The sequence below is a fragment of the Drosophila ficusphila genome, unplaced genomic scaffold (assembly GCF_018152265.1).
Source record: "Drosophila ficusphila isolate 14025-0441.05 unplaced genomic scaffold, ASM1815226v1 contig_723, whole genome shotgun sequence".
NCBI classification, from domain to species: domain Eukaryota; kingdom Metazoa; phylum Arthropoda; class Insecta; order Diptera; family Drosophilidae; genus Drosophila; species Drosophila ficusphila.
In genome coordinates, this window is record NW_025064662.1 from 241,136 (window position 1) to 258,938 (window position 17,803).

Here is a 17,803-nt window from a genome sequence, read left to right on the forward strand (position 1 = left end):
CGGCTAACTTTATTTCGATTTATTTTCCTTTTGTTAAATCAGCTGTTCTGTGGAAATGCGTACGGTGTTCATAAAACCATTATTACATTTTAAAACCATTAAAACTGAAAAACATAATTGCAAAGAATAAGAACTTCTTTATTAGAACTGATTGCTTTATTTAACGGCACAAATTTCTAATGTAGTTCATGCTTTTCAGTACATACATTTTACGTTACTTACCAACATTTTAAAGTTAAGAAATAAAATTGGATCCTGCTCAAGCAACTCAGACAAAATCAAAATACTTGTTTGAAACTTTAAGAAATTAAAATAAAAAATAAATTTTAAAAGAAAGTCCAATAAATTGCTCACACGGTTTTTTGGTCTATCTGAGTCTTTATGAATCTCCTTTGATAGTAGTGCAACAGGTTCTTAAGAGCTTTTGTTCTAGTTTGTCTTCAAAAATTTGATATATTTTATGCGACAAGAAATTGTGGCCCATGGCAAAGAAAAATTAGGTAAATATGCTTTAAATTATTTAAATCTTAATATTTTGTCCTGAAAACTTTAAGGTTTCATATATTATATAATACTAATTTAAAGACAAATAAAAACAAAGTTTTTGCCGTATTAACCAATTTTTGTTTTATTATTCTTTCTTATCGATCGATTAAAAAAGTATCTGCAGCGACTTGCTCCAAATGTATTCTAACCCCTTAGGCTAACTAACTAGTCGACGTTCTCATAAGACGAATATTGCTTTCCTATTTTTTAAAAACTTATTGCTTTCTAACGAATCTCAGTTGCTTTAGGATATAAACTTACTAATGACTTGTTAATTTGTTAAATAAAAGTCTTAAATGCCAGAACAAGGAGTTCGGTACAGGATACTATATACTCTTAACATGAAATAGGCGCTTGAAGCATTGGCTAGAAGTTGCGGCTTTGGCCAAAACTACATTAGGCTGTAAAATATTAAAGTATTTGCTTTTTGTATAATATGTAAAAATTATAAAGATGAATAGGTAGTAGTCATGCTTACCAATTTTAAAGAACAATATCTTAGTCATTGCTGGTGGTCTGTCTTGAAACACCTGATGTCATAAGTTCTATAGTCTTAAGATCCAGGAGTATGCAGAAAATCAGACAAGTTGTCCAGACATCTGACTAAAATCTTTAAACCTTGTTTTCGTCGATAGTCATAAGCCAGCATCATTTTGAAGACTATTAGATGATTATAAAAATTCTGTGAAATTTAACACCTAAACAATTCCGAATACTTCAAGTTCTTTAATATTTATACCAATTATTTTGCGAAAGCTTGTACGTATACGAAAAACTTTTACGCATTTCCTTTATTAAAATTGCGTACTTCTAGATTTTGGTTTGACGTGGTTCGAGTCTTAGCGTATTTGTTCTTACTAGTTTTCTACGATATAACTTAAATTTTATGTGCTTGCAATTGTCATGTTACTGGGTATTCGTAAAATAAATAATGAAGTGACGACTATCGTTTTTTTTCGATTGATGGGGGCGGGGAGTTGGACGATCAAAAACGATCGAATGCTACGATTTTAAATGTTTCGAGGCTGCGCTGCACGGTCGCACTTAAGTTATTGTTTATTAATCTTTACTCATAGGCAACCCTTAAGCAACTATGAGTGGTGTTGTCATTAGAATCGATGGTTTCCAACTGGCGATCGGGACCGGAAGCGACCAGCTGATTGTCCACCAGTGCGACCGTAGCTTCCGCCACTTCCGCTGCTGTAACGGCTGCTATCGCGTCCCCCGCCGTAGACTTCGCGGCGATTAAAACCGCTGCCGCTGGAATCGCGGCCATTATAGCTGCTCGCACCGGATCGGCCGGAACTATAGCCCCTCTCCGTGTGGCGACTCGACGAGCCACTGGATCCACGCTGCCGGAATCCCCCGCCGCCACCACCACTGCTCGTGATGCTATGCCGGCCGAAATCGCCGCGACGGCCCCTTTCCACAGGACCGCCACGCCTACCTTGCCGAGGACGTCCTTTTGATATCTCCACTCGCAGCTGGGATCCCAATAATTCAGATCCGTTTAGTATATCGCATGCCTTTTCGGCGTCATCGCGATGCTCGAACTCCACAAACGCAAATCCCGGGGGGTTGAATGCTATCCAAACGGAATTCAGTTTTCCGTACTTTGTGAACTCCCCCTCCAGATCATCCTTTTTCACTTTGTCGGTCAGGTTGCCAACGTACACTCTAGTTCCACGCTGATCGCCCATGCTTGACATCTGATTTTAATGCGATATCCCTTTCAGATACCTGCCTTGAAAAATAAATAATCAATAAGTTATCACCACCGGACAATTTAGCGTTTGTATCTATATCAAGTTTTCAACCAGGGTGGTTAAACTCGTTGCAAAAATGCTAATTTTGAAAGAGAGCCTTGCATTTGGAACGGTGAAATCGGGTGGAAATAAAGATGTATTTATAGTATTCTGAGCCCTACAGAAAGGGACTTCCCATACTATTAAAGTCATTAAGACCTCAATAATATCGTTCATTAATAAATTTTAATTGCATTTAAAGTGTGCCAAACAATTACCTTTGGAGACAATATTAATAAAACTTATGAATAAAGAATATATTTAAACAAAATCAACATTTTTATTTACGTATGTAGTATTTTAAAAATTCCTTAATAAATATATGTCTTAAATGTGCTTTTAAACGTATCACCAATTTTAGTTAGCAATACGTATAAAATAAAAAAAACTTTATTGTTATACAAATATATAGTTCACAATAATGAAACCCCCAAATATTTTTGTTTTTATTTTAATTCAGAAATATTTATAAATTTACTTTAAAAATGGTTTATTCCACTTGGAAGATGATCTACACTGTCCATAAACAATTGTATTACAACTGTCAATAAATAATACAAATTTCAGTAGTTCCATTAGTTTCAATTAACTTTAAAAACTACAAACAATTTCATGTCATTTTTACATTTTTCAACAAAGCTAATTTAGCATTGAAAGTGGAGCTGTGCGCTTTGTAAGTCACTTTGTGTTTCTTTTTCATAGTTTCTATTTAGTTAAAATTCCCTGCGTATGTCAGTTGTTCTGGAAAGTGTGTTTATTGTTACCTTGAGTATTTACGAAAGGACGCATAATAACAAAGGGAAGCATATCTCTTGCAGTTTAAGAATTAAAATGGCAGAAATGGAAACACAAAGTAATAAAATGTCAATTACAGAGGAATCACTAACCGTAAGTAGATATTCAATTTTTCTTGCATTGTTTCGAATGCGAAATTGTTTGTGACTTAATGCGCAGTTAGTCTTTTCGATACTGTCTTTGTTTATATGTATGTAAGTATGTGTATGAACACTTTGTGTATATAAACAAAGGCGCCAATTTTCAAAACATTGATAACTAGAATTCAAAGCACATACATATATAGAAATTTCCAAGTTCAAATAAGAATATGCCCCATTAGTTACATGTGATACTTAGTAACAAAATATGATTTTAATAATATTTTTAGACTCGTAAGGAGTGTGGAAAAAGGGGTCGAAAACCAGGAAGGAAGACATCGACGGAAAAATTGGATATCAAGGCCAAACTTGGTAAGACATATGTACATGGCAATTTAAAATTCAGTGTGGATGCATAATATTTTAAGTTATGTTAGGTATTAACATAAACCTTTGTTTTTAAATAATAATTTAAATATTTTTCTCTAATTGCGTTTGTGTTTTTCCTTTGCAGAACGTAGCAGACAAAGTGCTAGAGAATGTCGGGCACGTAAAAAATTGCGTTACCAGTACCTTGAGGAGCTAGTTGCCGACCGAGAGAAAGCTGTAGTTGCATTGCGTACTGAACTGGAGCGCGTCGGTATATATATAACTATGTCAAGTTCATTCAATTTATTTATTTTTAAAAATATTGCAGTTAATTCAATGGAATAGGCAATTAAGTGAAAACAACACTCCAAGCAACAATGACCAGTTACTTCAGGAAATTGGAATCCTCAAACAAGAATAAACTTTTTTATAATTTAACCTATTATATACATTTTTATAATAAATATGATTACGACAGTTATTATTTAAATTTTAATATAAACTATAAAAAACCAATTATGTGTGGTTCAAAATGCCCTTGTTTTTGTAACATTTTTTTTTTTTTGAAGAAACGCGATTTGTCTTATTACCATAAATTTAATTTTATAATAAACAAGGAAGTTATAAGATATATATAGCTTTATTGGGACCAAAAATATTTTGAATTTTGGGCAAGCTCGATAATACAAAGATGGACGAAGATTAATGAAACGATTTTTCTTTAAATAATCGATAAAACTGAGAAATGTGCGATATATTTGTGTAGTTGCCTATTGGTACTTTCTCTCATCTCTTTCACGGCTTCTAAATACAGAATCAAATACAGAACCAATGTAAACATTGTTTTTAAACTAAGTAGTAAGAAACTATTTTACTAGGGAAACCCCTATGTGCCAACTTGTTTTCTTTACTTAACTAACAGAATCTCTCACAAAATAAAATGGCATTAAACGGATTTTTCGAATTCTTTCAAAAGGGCAAGGTAAGATTAGTCAAATGGTCGAATAAAATAAAACGTATTTAAGGCTAACAAAAAACTTTATTTCAGACTTTTAGGCCAAAGAAGCCCCTTGCGTCGGGAACAATAAGATATTCTTTGCACAAACAAGCTCAGGCAAGTCTGCAATCTGGAATTAATCTTCGGCAGGTTGTGCGGCTGCCGCAGGGGGAAAATCTAAACGATTGGCTAGCTGTTCATGGTAACAATTATGAACATAATATTGCATAATCATTATATATGTAATTGTATAATATTCTTGTAATAGTTGTAGATTTTTTTAATCGCATAAATCTCATCTATGGTACTGTTTCGGAGTTTTGCAACGAAACTACCTGTCCTACAATGTCTGGGGGCTCGCGATATGAGTATTTGTGGGCTGATGGAGATCTGTAAGTTAATAAATCTATTATTCCAAGCTCAAATATAAACCAATTTGCATTTTTAGCTATAAAAAGCCAACCGCACTCTCAGCTCAGAAGTATATTGAGCATTTAATGGACTGGATTGAGACACAAATTAATAATGAATCCGTTTTTCCTGTTTCCACAGGTACAATTTTTGTTTGGTGTAATATTGCTACAACTAGTAATTATGAATTTTTTCAGATGTTCCTTTTCCAAAAAATTTCTCCGCGATAAGTCGTAAAATTTTAACCCGGCTTTTTCGAGTTTTCGTCCACGTTTATATCCACCATTTTGATAGGATTGTGAGCATTGGAGCTGTATGTAGACTAATCTGACAACCCACTACATAAACAATATTAATTCCTACACAATTTATTTTCAGGAAGCTCATGTTAATGCCTGTTACAAACATTTTTACTACTTTGTGCAAGAATTCGACATGATTTCAGCCAAGGAGCTGGAACCTTTACAAGAAATGACATCTAGAATTTGCAAAGATAAGGATTCAGTGTAACCCATAATACATTGTGATGTAAATATTTATTGTTTATTAAAAAATAAATAAGCTTTTAGTAAACATATTCAGCAGACAATGTAAATTGTTTAATTTCAATAATATTTTTGGTATTTTTCCGAACGATGTAGTATAATAAAGGTATTTTTCGACAACCTTACTTATATATGTATCTGTTTGGAATATTTGGCCTCACTCACGTAAACAGATTTTTTCTCACAAAGCTGAATATTTTGATTATAATAAAACCTACTTTAAACTTTGTGCATAATGGAGATGGTTGACCCAGACGCTCATTTGGTGGCCCTAAAGGGTAAATTGTCTATGGATTTCTTAAATCGCCATCAACCAATGGAATTAGTTTTTTATAGTTATGCGCTTGATGCGGCCCACTTTGGTCGGACACGGCCCCGTGGTTACTTGTGAACCTACGGATTTGGTCCAAAAATTTAGTAATTCGCAGGAAAGCGACGGAATTTCCGGTGCCTGTGCGGAAACTCTGGCGGCAGGACAAGTCCTGCTGCTACCACAATCCTTTGGTAGTATTTATTTGGGCGAAACTTTTGCCAGCTACATCTGCGTCCACAACACCACTGCAAATCCTGTGGAATGTGTAACCGTAAAAGCCGACCTACAGTCGAATACGACGCGCATTAACTTGTCCATGAATGAGAACGCAAAATCTCCTGTCGTTTTGGCACCCGGTGGAACCATCGACGATGTTATCCGTTACGAGGTCAAGGAGATTGGGACCCACATGTAAGAAAATATTTAAAAAGGAAACAACAAAACAGAACAAATTTGGATTTTCTTTAAATTTGTATATTAAAATAACAGTTAATTTACTTTTGTTGCAGTCTCGTCTGCGAAGTGAATTATTCGACGCCAGCGGGTTATGCACAGTCCTTGAGAAAGTTTTTTAAGTTCCAAGTTTTAAAGCCCCTCGACGTGAAAACAAAGTTTTATAATGCGGAAATCGATGAAATTTACTTGGAGGCCCAAATTCAAAACGTCACTACCAGCCCCTTCTGCTTGGAAAAAGTAGAATTGGATGGTTCCGAGGACTACTCTGTAACTCCTTTGAATACTTTGCCCAATGGAGAGTCGGTTTTTACAGTAAAACACATGTTGCAACCCAATAATAGCTGTCAGTTTCTTTATTGCATTAAGGTAAGTCCAAGTTTTTCTTTAATAAGCAAATGAAAATATGTTTTACATTTTGTGAGCAGCCCAAAGGAGATATTGCCAAAGACATAAATACTCTGCGGCAATTTAATAATGTGGGTAAACTGGATATTGTCTGGCGATCAAATCTGGGCGAGAAGGGTCGACTTCAAACCAGCCAACTTCAGCGATTGGTGAGGTCATTAAAAATTTATTTGTTAACATAATTCTTACCTAAGTATTCATTTGTTTTTCAGCCATTTGAATGCAAAACACTCCGTTTGGAAGTACTGGATGCGCAAAACACAATTAAAATTGGCACTGTCTTTACGTTCAACTGTAGAGTGACGAATACATCCGAGCAAGCGATGAAATTGAACGTTCGTCTGGTTTCAACATTTTCACCGGATAGTCAATACACGGGTTGCGCCGATTTTATGCTGGGTCTTCTTCGGAGTGGCGAGTCTGCCGAGTTTCCTCTTTCCGTTTGTCCATCAAAATTGGGTCTCGTTAAAGTATCACCACTGATATTGACCAACACACTTCAAAATGAACAGTTCACTATTGAAAATGTTGTTGATGTATTTGTCGTAAATTCGGATTACAACAACGACCCCACAACGCACCAAAATAAGCTTATTCGTTACGAAAGCGCTGCAAACTGCCTCACTCAGAAGCAGGTTCAACTACAGGTTGTATAGAATAAGCTGTTAATAAATATAAAAATTTTAAAACAACTTTTAATCATTTTCTTTATATTTAGTTTTATGTTTTGTATAGTATTTTATTATTTTTTTTTAAAGGAAGCCCCCTTGCATGTTAGATCAACTTGTTAGCAATGCGTGTCCGGTAATTTTCGACAATTCCGATTCGGTCACACCCGTACACAATTTAGATCACAACATTAGAAATGTTACGAAATGTGTGCAGCTTTTCCACGCATTTGGGAAAATGGGTTTTTCAAATCCAAAACCAATCGTTTCGTGGCATGGCGGGTCATTCAAAGTGGGCCAATATTAAACACACAAAAGCCTTGAAAGACGGAGCCAGAGCTGCATTATTCGCAAAGATTTCTAGACAAATCCGAATGGCCATTCAGGAGGGAAATTCAGCTGATCCGGCTATAAATTCTCTTCTGCGGACAGAAATAGAAAGGGCCTTGAAGCAAAACATGCCCAGTGGCACAATACAAAATACTTTGAACAAATTTAAGTCCAGTAAAGTACAACTTAAAAAGTACCGGCTTGATATCAGGTATAAAAGGACCGTGTACTTGATATGCATTTTTTACACAGACAACTTTTCTGGAGTTAAAATGGACGCGACACCGATGATAAAGAAAGCCGGGTAATTCTGTAACCATCGCTTAAATTAACTTTTCCAATGCATAACAATGTTTTTAGAGGTGAATTTTTGGATGTCGGAAACTTGTTTGAGGACTTTGGCTTGATAGAAGCACGGTATGATACATCAAAACTCGCCAACGGACCTAGTTTGGAAGATAAAGCCACTAACGATGCGATAGAACTTGGGGCCGAAGATATCGAAATAGTTGACGATGCCGAAGGCTCTGTAAAAGTATGTAGATATATTGAAATGTACTTTTTTCTAAAAATATTTTTAATAATATTTACTTCATTATGATTTGCAGTTCTTTTGTAGTCCCATTGTTTTAACTAGTCTAAGTAGAAACTTGGAAAAAAATGGATATACCATTGAAAATAGTGAACACATATTTTCACCGATGGTAAGGAACTTCTTTTTCTTAATTTATGCTTTCTGCTATATTTTCGACTTTTAGAATGTTGTGCAATTATCCGCAGAAGAGCAAAAAGTGTACGACGTTTTCCTGGAAAAACTAAGAAACATTCAAGGATTAGAGGATATCTATGACAATGTTGAATAAAAACAAATTTTAATAAAAGGTGTAAACTTTAAAAATATAAATGCTCAAAATTTTAAAACAAGAAAAAAATTTAAAAGATTTGAACAATTTTTATTTTTTGCAGTACGGAGTTGCTGTTTTTAACATTATGTTATCCTAATTCGTTGCCAACGTTGACTTTATGTTAATGAACAAGTGTTCCAATTCCAGAGCTCCAAAATCAACGATATACCTTTCTGTTAACTTAAGGCTTATGTAAAAGCGCTGAGATACCCCTAACGAAATTCCCATTCAGCTTTGAAACCAAACCAATACATGTGCAATCAAAATCATTGGTCAAAATAAAAGGCAGACATTAAATATGAATTATTTAAGAGTTATTCGGAATAATTGGAAAAAATGCACGTTCGGGGCGGCCGTTGGCGTGTATGCTTTACAATCGCTGAAAACACACATTGAGTATGCATTCAGAAAATACCATTAATTAGACAACATTGTAACGCATTTTTCTTCTTCAGGATTGAGCAGTACATGAGAGAATTTACTTCTAATATTCAGACAAATTGGGTAGCGGACCGACCAAAAAAAGTACTTGTGGTTATGAATCCGGTGGCCAATAAAAAGAAATCGGAGAAATTTGTAAGTACCTAGATACACACTTGACCGAGATCTTAACCCAGCCATAGATTTGCAGTTCAAAAACTACTGTGAGCCGGTTTTGCATTTAGCTGGATATTCTATAGAGATATTAAAAACTAATCACATTGGACATGCCAAAACCTACGTAGAAGAGATGGCTGTGCTGCCCGACGCGATTGTCGTCGCCGGTGGCGATGGAACTTCATCGGAGGTGGTGACTGGGCTGATGAGAAGGCGCGGAAATCTATGCCCGATCACCATCCTACCCTTGGGACGTTCCGTTCAATCGGCATCGAAGCGCATCAATGTTTTTGGAGTCAAGGACGTGACTTACGTCAAGAGTCTTTGCAAAGCACTGGAACCCATGCTAAAGGATGAAAGCCATTTTCAAAGTGTGATCCGCTTCGATGTGATTAACGAAGGGGATGGTAGCGACAGCCAATTGAAACCGATCTTTGGCCTAAATGGTCTCTCTTGGGGTCTACTCGAGGACATCGATTCGGGCAAGGATAAGTACTGGTATTTTGGGCCGCTGCGTCACTACGCTTCCGCCGCCTCCAAATCGTTTGCGAACAACTGGAGCGTAAAGACCGATTACGTCTATACTCCTCCATGTCCGGGATGCATTGACTGTGCCTCTACTCAGAGGCAAGAAGCACCTCTACCGTCGGGCTTGTTTACAAGAAACCTTTTCAAGTACCAGAAAAATACGGGCGAGACAAAAAGAGCGCTTGTTAAGAACGAAAACTGCAGCAACAAGTTCGAGGGAAGCGTTGAGGCCAGTCAAATTAATATCAATTGTGTTCAAAATAAGGATAACTTCGCGGAGCTGGAGAGCCAGTTCATAAGTTCATTGCAGCCGGGCTGGGATTTTATTAAGCAAATTCCACGAGTTACATGCAGCAACATCTCGCCCAGCTTAGTGGTGAAGAGTCGAACAATTCAACTGCATCCAGCCGACGAAACGACCGAAAAGTTTTACTCCATAGACGGTGAGGAGTACGATGCAAGACCCATTAAGGTATCTGTTGTTCCCAATGCTATTAAAGTTTTTTGTTGAAATTTTAAACGTGTATATTAATTAAATCTTGATTAAATAGCGCTATCAATATAGCATAACACATTCACAGCAAAAGTTAACCGCTATTTCTTCCCAAATCCAGAGCTGCGTGTAATCATTTTCAAACTTCTCTGCGGTGATCAAAATCAATTTATCGTTTATTCGAATGCATGAGCCAGTTTTTCGGCGCAGTACTTTTATTGTAAATGATTTCGGCTTGCAATTATAGTGATCATACCAACATTTTCTGGCAATACACTCGATGGAACGGATATAGCGTGGAAAGTAATTTAAGCCTAAGTCGATCCAGTTGATCCTAGAAGAGCACTCCCAGGGCCGCTGCTTAAATCCTTCAACTCGCGGGTGTCCCACTCGGTCCATAAAAGCGCTTCTAGTTCGCAGGCTCTTGCTTCTTAAGGATGTTTTCTTTTCTACCAACGCAAAGTGATTGGTTTCCCAAGCGGGAAAATGGCTAACTGAGATCACGTCACTGTCCGCATAGAATGGCAATTCGTAGGACGATCGCTTGTAGCCCAACTGGTAGCTTTTCTCATCGGACTCGCCTGGCGGATCGATGCTCATGTAGCGGGGATTAAATGCCTGCCCCAGAATTTTGCTTAATGACTGCGTTGAAAGCTCTGCACAATAGTCGGCATCATCTTGAGCTGAGTCACAAACAACAAGCAATGCGAGGAAAATGGCCAACCAACTGAGTTCCTTTTGTGATTTCATATTTTGACACAGTATGTGCAAAAACATGGCTGGTTAAAAACAGGGTTACAACCATGATAACAATAATCAATCGTTATCGTTAATTCGATTTAAGAGTTTTAAACCAGAATTTGAAAGAATCTAGTTTTCTTTCTATACGTTTTTGTGTTCAATAATCTCAAAGTTTATTTGGGTAAGTTTTCCTACTAAAATAGGTCAGCTATTTATTTAAACATATTAGCCGTATTAAAAACTGTGCCAGCTTCAGCAGCACCCATCTCTATTACTAATCCGTTATGTTCTATCAAAACACTAGAGCGTAGGTTTTACGTTGTAAAATATACATATATTAAATCTGCATTATTAAAAATGATTTCTTGTATTACAACTACTGAGTGTATGCTAGTCCTTGGGTTCTGTGTAAAGTGAACGAATCGTACACGCGCTGCAGCTCCGACAAATGATACTCTTCCAGGCAAACAATCCCCTGGAGCGACGGAGACAGTTTCAGGGCGCACGATAGGCAGTGAACAACATGTCGTTTTTCTTGCTCCTTAATAAAGAGCACATTAAATACCTCAACCTGCAAAAAACAGGCCACAAATTATGTATGTTTTCATTATACATGTTAAATATAAGCTTTTTACCTCGCATTGTCCGCAATAGCGGGAGGCCTCATTCTTTCCGCGGCCATTAAAACGTATCTCCACGCCTTTCGATTTAACATACTCTTGTATATGCAACACATTTTTTAATGTTTGCAATAAACACATCCTAAAAGATGCAAAAACATATAACATTCCAAAGGACTATACATTATTGTTATGTACTCACTTGATCAGTTCGAAAAGTTTGGTATCGGATACTTTAATATTTCTAGCAAGGTTCCAACTTAAATGAACCATTGGAACAATGCTTTTGAATGCTTGCACTTTATTCCACTCGTATCGCTCGATGGCAAGAGAATACTGACGGGCAGTCAATGGACCGACGTTCCACGCAATATTGTTGCACCATCCTACCGACTGCACCCAGTGTACGCATCTAAAAAAGGATTAGCATAAATAAATAAATAAAAAGGAGGGGAAAGGGTTGCAAGTTTCTATTTAGAAATATAAAAAATTCTAATATCTTACCCAGCATTCACCCAAACCAAGTCGCCGGGTTTTTGAATAAACCTGTACACTGGAATATTCTCTTTGTATAAATCCTCCAGGACTGGCCACCACGAACCGTGTAGATAGCTGATGTTGTTCTTCTCACACAGGTTGTGCACTCCGCCCCAGTAGGCATCTGGGACGGCAAACCATTCACAGTCCCCTGGACCGATATTGATATTGATTGAGCAGAAGTTATTGTTCTCTTGATGGCCAGGCGTCCTACTTCCGGGCACTTTCATATAAAGCTGAACGGTGTTCATGCCCAAAATAACGTGGCCCACGTGAGAAAGCATATTGGCAGCGGAAATAACTCGTGCAAAAGCTGGCAGTTTTTGTAGCTCTGTTAATTGTGGCTTCCATTTCTTTTCATCGGAGAGGTCAACGTTGGTTCCGAATCTACAAAAAGTCGGTGTAAATAAATTTATCAGAACTAGATTACTATGCAAACATTTAGTTTCACTTACCTTAACATTTTGCTGTTTATTTTGTGTTTCTTACGCTTTAAATTAATATTCGAATTTGAAACCGAGTCCTTTGAGTCCGAGTCCGACATCACCTGTGAGCCCGGAAAGACCTTGTCACTTTCATCCTGCGGTAAAATAAGCTACACGATAAAGTAAAATGTATACATATTGATCAGGGACTACCCAAAAAGCATTACCTTAAGGCTGTCTTGAAAACTTGATGCCTGATATTGGGCATATTTGGCTATTGTGGTGTGAGACCGATGGGAAATACAGGCCCAAACTCGCTTGCCCTGCGAAGTGTCCCAATTTTCATCGGGCGACTGATGGACCTGCGTCCGCACCTCAACACTATGATCGGGATTGGCTTCCACCAGCGTTTTGGTCGAAAAGAGACCGAGATCTAGTTTTAGGGCGCCCGCCAAACCGCGTACAACGGCAATCGGGTGTTTCAGGCAAAACTCCTGCAACTGGGGGCTGAACGCGTTCTTCTTATTTTCTAAATGAACCGAGGGAGTGGGAGGCAGCAGCTGATCCCTCGTGAGTTTCTGCGGTGGGCAATCGGGCGGAGATGGCGGGGGCGCATTCACTTGCAGCACAGTGCAGTGAACAGGCGGTTCGTCGATCGGCAGCAGCTTTACAGCTGCCATCAACTGTTTTGAGTCCATTTGTATTTTGAACGTGGTCGACAATTCGGAGGCGCCACCTCCATTATAATCATTGTGCCGTGAGTCTTCACTGTTACTCAACGCATCATGGCTTAAGCGTTCAAGTTTAATAGTTTCACTTTGTTTATAAATATCATTCGAGATGTCATCAAAAGTGTCTACAACACTCTGTTCCGAAGTCTTGTTACCTTCCGGCATGGCGTTGAAATTGCGTTGGTTTAAAGAATCTGAAATGTCTATTTTGCATACAGCAAAAAAAAAAAAAAAAAAAATAATAAGATAAACAAAGAAAGGCCATTGGATTGTACACCTACTTATTAGGTTTGGATGCAGTTGTGAAGATAGTTGAACATTGTTTTGAATTATTTCTTGCTGGCTTGAGCCATCTTCCTTAATACGTTTCGCAGGTATTGGGCTTTGGCTGAGTTGGCTGTGCGGATAAGGTGGCGGAGGGCCCTTTAAAAGAAACAAACTTTTTTAGAACAAATTTGAATATTAAAAAGGTTATTGTTTTGAACTTACCTGTATTGGACTTTGTTTTGAAATTTGTCTTGGTAGCATCTGCGCTGTTTGTTGTTGGCGAGAGTTCATTTCTAATGATATTGGCAGATTCCAAGCTTCTTCAATTGAACACAGTTGGCGGCGTTTCGATGTAATACTTGGCAATGGTGCTTGGCTGAGCTGGCCCTCTAAAAACGATATTCTCTGAGACAAACCTTTCGACAGTCCGATTGTGTCCTTTTTCATGCGTATTGCTTGTTTTCTTCGAAATAATGAAGACTTCTTAAAGAAAAATTAAATGTTAAAGTTAGGAAATTAATTATTCGAAGAATAGTAAGCTTACCTGGAATGATATTTGTTTGGTTGCATTTAAATAGCAAGCATAGGCATCTCGTAATTGACCACAGCTCTCATAAAGTATTCCCAGATTGGTCCACGCGGCTTTATGGTCTTTATCCAATTGCACAGCACATATGTAAGCTTGAAGGGCATCCGTCGGTTGATTTTGTTGTTGATATAAAACGCTTCAAATGTTTGTTGTTAGAAAATAGCGGAATAAGAAAGCATTTATGCCGTTCTTTACCCGATCGAACACCAAGTATCTGCATTCCCCTCACTCTTTTCCACCGAGTTGCGGTATGCTAGGAAGGCATCGTGAACTTTATTAATTCCGGCATAACACCTTCCCAGTAAGTATAATGATTGTCCACTCTTTGGATCAGCTTCAATTGATTTTTGTAGAAAGTTTAATGCGTTAGCTTCACGTTCCTTTTTTTCGCCTAGGCATTCTACGCAATGGTACATCCATCCTAATCAAATAATTAAAAGTTTTAAATATTTTGTACATATATGATTATGATTTAATGACCTCATAAGTGTAACTTACCTAACTGTCTATAAACATCTGCTTTAAGTTCTAATGAGATGTTTTTTTCATTTAAAAGAAATTCATAGCCGTCCTTGGCCGCCTTATGCTTGTTTTGAACTTCATACAAGTGCGCGATTTGAAATTTTACTAGAAAAAAGGGAATAACGATTACCAAGTTTAAATGTTTTCTTACGGTGGCTTCTGATGTTTTGCTTGGATCTTGATTAAATAATGATTTTAGACATTAAAAAAACAACTTACCCTGAAGTTCTGAAAAGGTCGAAGGATATGTGTAAAGCAGCGCCAATTGCAAATGTTTCAGGGCAATTTGGAATTCCCCGCAATGTTTTAGCATAAGACCTAATCGCAAATGAACTTCATTTGCACATGCAAAGTTGGGACTTAAGTATAAAAGCTCCTGAAATGATTTGATGGCCCTGAAAAAAACAATCAATTCATCGTTAAAACAGAAGTCACATTTGTTTGATATAAAATATTTCGGGAGATCAAAACAAGCAACATTCGAAAGTAGAAATTGCAATAACGTATTTCCCAATAAACAACAGCCAACCGATTTTCATATAAAAAATAGTATAACTATTTTTTTTATTTTAGTCTTACATTTTTACATTTAAAATGATAATGCAAGCAAATTTGTTTACAGTGAGCGGTGTTTACATAAGTACATACATACTCATATGCATTTAGTCACGTACACACATTCATACATACGTATGTGTAGACTAACTCATGTAACACAGTTTATTTAAATAGAACATGAACCATTAGTGTTAAAATGCTAGTTAAAAGTTTTTAGATGATAAACTGGCACTGATGTATAAAGATTGTGTTCGTAAATAACAAAAGAACTTGCAGCCGATTGCAGACATGTCTGTGCACTTAAAAAAAAGAGGCAGGCATTTTCTTTCTCACAATTTTACTGAGGCTGTTTTATTGATTATTTGAGCCAGACGACGTCTACCTGAACGTTAGCATTCTACATATTTGTAATTTAACAAAGAACACATTTTAACCCCGAAATTCACAAAACGACCTTAAAGGGGGGCAATTCAATGCATTTTGTACATACACACGCACAATGTACATACATGTAATGAGAATATATGTACTTCTATCAAAACGATACAAAATATATAGGAAAGTTTTAAGAAAATATATTTCGGTTCGAGTTTGTTTAACTAGTTTGTTATGTTAACAATATTATTTGAAAATTTTTTGTTTACGGCATCCATTTAATATTCTTAATTGCAACAAAGTTCATACTGGAATCCAGAACTAACCAATAAACGCACTTTTTTTTTTTTTAGAAAATATTCCAGTCTTAATTTTATTTCGTTGTGAACAATTTACAAATATATAATATAAGTGGCAGTGTTGTTTCGTGTAGAATCTATTTGGTAAACAATTTAATATCAATACAATAGAGATGTGAAAATCTCGATAGAGAGAACGAACGAAAAAATCAAAATCATAAAAACCCAACCATATTTGCATCGATTGTATCGATATATAGTTATCGAATGGCTCAGGTCACAAATCAAATAGTCTCCACTTGCCTTGTGACGACTTTTATAAATCAGCCAAATCAATAACAATTTATTTATTTTTAATTTTTCATGATTTTTTTTTTTTTATTTTATTTTAATATTTTAAATATTTGGTACATCATCAAAAACCGGTCAAAGTACCTTGAAGTTTAGTTTTATTTCAACTAAAAATGATAAACGATTATGCATGACACTGATTAATTCATTTTTTAACTCAAAAATTATTTTTTGTGTATATGCTTGATAGGAAACAATAGTTTTTCCAACTACTACTAAGTTTTTATATAGACCAGGTATTTCTTCTTTGTAAAACTAAAAAATTTGTAAAAATTTTTTAAATACACTTACCATTTAAAGCACCGAAGTTTAAAATAGGCGACACCAATTCCATAAATAAATGCATGGTTTGTCCAGTAGTTACTTTCTCGGAATCGTAAATACTTTTGATATGCGGATAAAGCTGCAAAACGTATATAAAGTTTACAATATATCAAAAATTTGCTTGTATATCCCCAATTAAAAAAAAAAGAAGATTTAACAATAGAAACTATTTGGTTTGCAAATATTATATAAGTCGGGTCGACCGGCAGCATTTCTTTCAAAGCTTCTCATCCACGGAAGCAGTCTAGCGGAGCTATTCAATAATTGTTGGTTATAAATATATGGTTATAAGTTTAATATAACTCTTGCGGGATGGTCAAAATAGAAGACTTTATCAAATTGTTTCCAAAGACCGCGTCTGCATATTTACCTTCAGAGTATTCACCGAGAAGTAGATGCAGGTGACCAAGTTTACAAAGAGCATTAACGTATTGTTCGTCATGGGTTTTTTCATCCTTGTCGTTAGTTTCTTTAACGAACGGCTTGATGTCTTCATTATTTTGTGAAGAATTGTTTTCCATATGTTCACCTGCTACATTTGAGGACTCATACTTTTGTATAGCATTTTTATTATCGCATGTGCTCTGCGTTTCTTGAACTTTCCCATTGGCAATGTAATTTTGTAGATTCGTTATAGTCTGTTGAACCAGAGTCCTTAAATCCGCGTTTTTTGGACTGGACAAGTCCAAAAAGCCGTAGTATCGACTAAAATGTAAATATTATTAAATAAGGTTTGGCCGGCCAACAATTAACTTACCTATCCAGCTCGCGGACCAGGCAATCATCTTCAAATGATATTTGACCCATTTTTGAGGCAACTGTTCTCAAAACTTCCAATAATCAGAAGTGTTGACAAAAATACAGCGTAGTTTTTAAAATCTTTTTTATTTATATTTTTATTTTAGTGATGGTACAGCACCAAAAAATGTTTAGAGATGGGAAAGGCTTAAAAATTTACGACGTGTCACGAATACTTCCAATACCGTTTTTACACTGCGACCCTGAGATTGGTTGGGATGTTTGCACGACCTCAATGTACAAGTATTCGGCCAGACCAGAATGTTATAGAGCAGTGTTTCCCAAACTTGTCGGGACAGCGACCCACCTACACAAAAAATTGCAAGATCTATATGGCAATTCGTACCCACCAAAAATCTACCCGCGACCCACCAGTGGGTCGCGACCCACACTTAGAGAAATACTGTTATAGAGATTTTTAGG

The 17,803-nt window shown here is 36.5% G+C and overlaps 8 protein-coding genes across 15 annotated transcripts; 5 read left to right on the forward strand and 3 right to left on the reverse strand.

Moving 5' to 3' along the window:
- Window positions 1-601: 601 nt before the first annotated feature.
- On the reverse strand, window positions 602-2,391 carry LOC108089187 (RNA-binding protein Rsf1). The gene has a single exon (XM_017187324.2). The coding sequence runs from the start codon at window positions 2,253-2,255 to the stop codon at window positions 1,656-1,658; it is 600 nt and encodes a 199-aa protein (XP_017042813.1). The 5' UTR covers window positions 2,256-2,391; the 3' UTR covers window positions 602-1,655.
- Window positions 2,392-3,104: 713 nt separating this feature from the next.
- Window positions 3,105-4,076, forward strand: LOC108089271 (REPTOR-binding partner). Of its 2 annotated transcripts, none has more exons than XM_017187443.2 (4): window positions 3,105-3,239; window positions 3,517-3,598; window positions 3,741-3,862; window positions 3,924-4,076. In XM_017187443.2, the coding sequence occupies exons 1-4, from the start codon at window positions 3,183-3,185 to the stop codon at window positions 4,014-4,016; spliced, it is 354 nt and encodes a 117-aa protein (XP_017042932.1). In that variant the 5' UTR covers window positions 3,105-3,182; the 3' UTR covers window positions 4,017-4,076. The 2 variants fall into 2 exon arrangements, with proteins under 2 accessions (XP_017042932.1, XP_017042933.1); XM_017187444.2 differs by having other exon boundaries at window positions 3,107-3,239; window positions 3,741-3,866.
- A 321-nt stretch (window positions 4,077-4,397) lies between these two features.
- LOC108089270 (MOB kinase activator-like 3) lies at window positions 4,398-5,592 on the forward strand. Of its 2 annotated transcripts, none has more exons than XM_017187441.2 (7): window positions 4,398-4,453; window positions 4,518-4,577; window positions 4,644-4,794; window positions 4,861-4,984; window positions 5,041-5,144; window positions 5,201-5,316; window positions 5,382-5,592. In XM_017187441.2, exons 2-7 carry the CDS (start codon window positions 4,536-4,538, stop codon window positions 5,511-5,513), a joined length of 669 nt encoding a protein of 222 aa, XP_017042930.1. In that variant the 5' UTR covers window positions 4,398-4,453; window positions 4,518-4,535; the 3' UTR covers window positions 5,514-5,592. The 2 variants fall into 2 exon arrangements, with proteins under 2 accessions (XP_017042930.1, XP_017042931.1); XM_017187442.1 differs by having other exon boundaries at window positions 4,411-4,428.
- A 107-nt stretch (window positions 5,593-5,699) lies between these two features.
- On the forward strand, window positions 5,700-7,414 carry LOC108089170 (probable trafficking protein particle complex subunit 13 homolog). Its single transcript, XM_017187304.2, has 5 exons — window positions 5,700-5,826; window positions 5,885-6,272; window positions 6,371-6,683; window positions 6,743-6,871; window positions 6,935-7,414. Exons 1-5 carry the CDS (start codon window positions 5,784-5,786, stop codon window positions 7,376-7,378), a joined length of 1,317 nt encoding a protein of 438 aa, XP_017042793.1. The 5' UTR covers window positions 5,700-5,783; the 3' UTR covers window positions 7,379-7,414.
- A 128-nt stretch (window positions 7,415-7,542) lies between these two features.
- LOC108089172 (probable transcriptional regulatory protein Tlet_1011) lies at window positions 7,543-8,624 on the forward strand. The gene is made up of 4 exons (XM_017187308.1): window positions 7,543-8,024; window positions 8,081-8,255; window positions 8,329-8,424; window positions 8,479-8,624. Exons 1-4 carry the CDS (start codon window positions 7,588-7,590, stop codon window positions 8,581-8,583), a joined length of 813 nt encoding a protein of 270 aa, XP_017042797.1. The 5' UTR covers window positions 7,543-7,587; the 3' UTR covers window positions 8,584-8,624.
- A 218-nt stretch (window positions 8,625-8,842) lies between these two features.
- LOC108089171 (acylglycerol kinase, mitochondrial) lies at window positions 8,843-10,336 on the forward strand. 2 transcript variants are annotated; one of them, XM_017187305.2, is made up of 3 exons: window positions 8,843-9,021; window positions 9,081-9,201; window positions 9,257-10,336. In XM_017187305.2, exons 1-3 carry the CDS (start codon window positions 8,924-8,926, stop codon window positions 10,259-10,261), a joined length of 1,224 nt encoding a protein of 407 aa, XP_017042794.1. In that variant the 5' UTR covers window positions 8,843-8,923; the 3' UTR covers window positions 10,262-10,336. The 2 variants fall into 2 exon arrangements, with proteins under 2 accessions (XP_017042794.1, XP_017042795.1); XM_017187306.2 differs by lacking the exon at window positions 8,843-9,021 and having other exon boundaries at window positions 9,092-9,201; window positions 9,249-10,336.
- On the reverse strand, window positions 10,307-11,184 carry LOC108089173 (protein trunk). Its single transcript, XM_017187309.2, has one exon. It carries the CDS (start codon window positions 11,018-11,020, stop codon window positions 10,307-10,309), a length of 714 nt encoding a protein of 237 aa, XP_017042798.1. The 5' UTR covers window positions 11,021-11,184.
- A 108-nt stretch (window positions 11,185-11,292) lies between these two features.
- On the reverse strand, window positions 11,293-17,489 carry LOC108089168 (lysine-specific demethylase 6A). 5 transcript variants are annotated; one of them, XM_017187302.2, is made up of 15 exons: window positions 17,340-17,489; window positions 16,953-17,287; window positions 16,550-16,661; window positions 14,895-15,070; window positions 14,652-14,780; window positions 14,349-14,574; window positions 14,109-14,289; window positions 13,787-14,044; window positions 13,579-13,720; window positions 12,794-13,500; window positions 12,597-12,721; window positions 12,109-12,528; window positions 11,807-12,016; window positions 11,620-11,746; window positions 11,293-11,555 (listed from the first exon to the last, which is right to left on the reverse strand). In XM_017187302.2, exons 1-15 carry the CDS (start codon window positions 17,387-17,389, stop codon window positions 11,361-11,363), a joined length of 3,393 nt encoding a protein of 1,130 aa, XP_017042791.2. In that variant the 5' UTR covers window positions 17,390-17,489; the 3' UTR covers window positions 11,293-11,360. The 5 variants fall into 5 exon arrangements, with proteins under 5 accessions (XP_017042791.2, XP_017042789.2, XP_017042788.2 ...); XM_017187300.2 differs by having other exon boundaries at window positions 12,597-12,736; XM_017187299.2 differs by having other exon boundaries at window positions 12,597-12,736; window positions 13,787-14,047.
- Window positions 17,490-17,803: the final 314 nt, after the last annotated feature.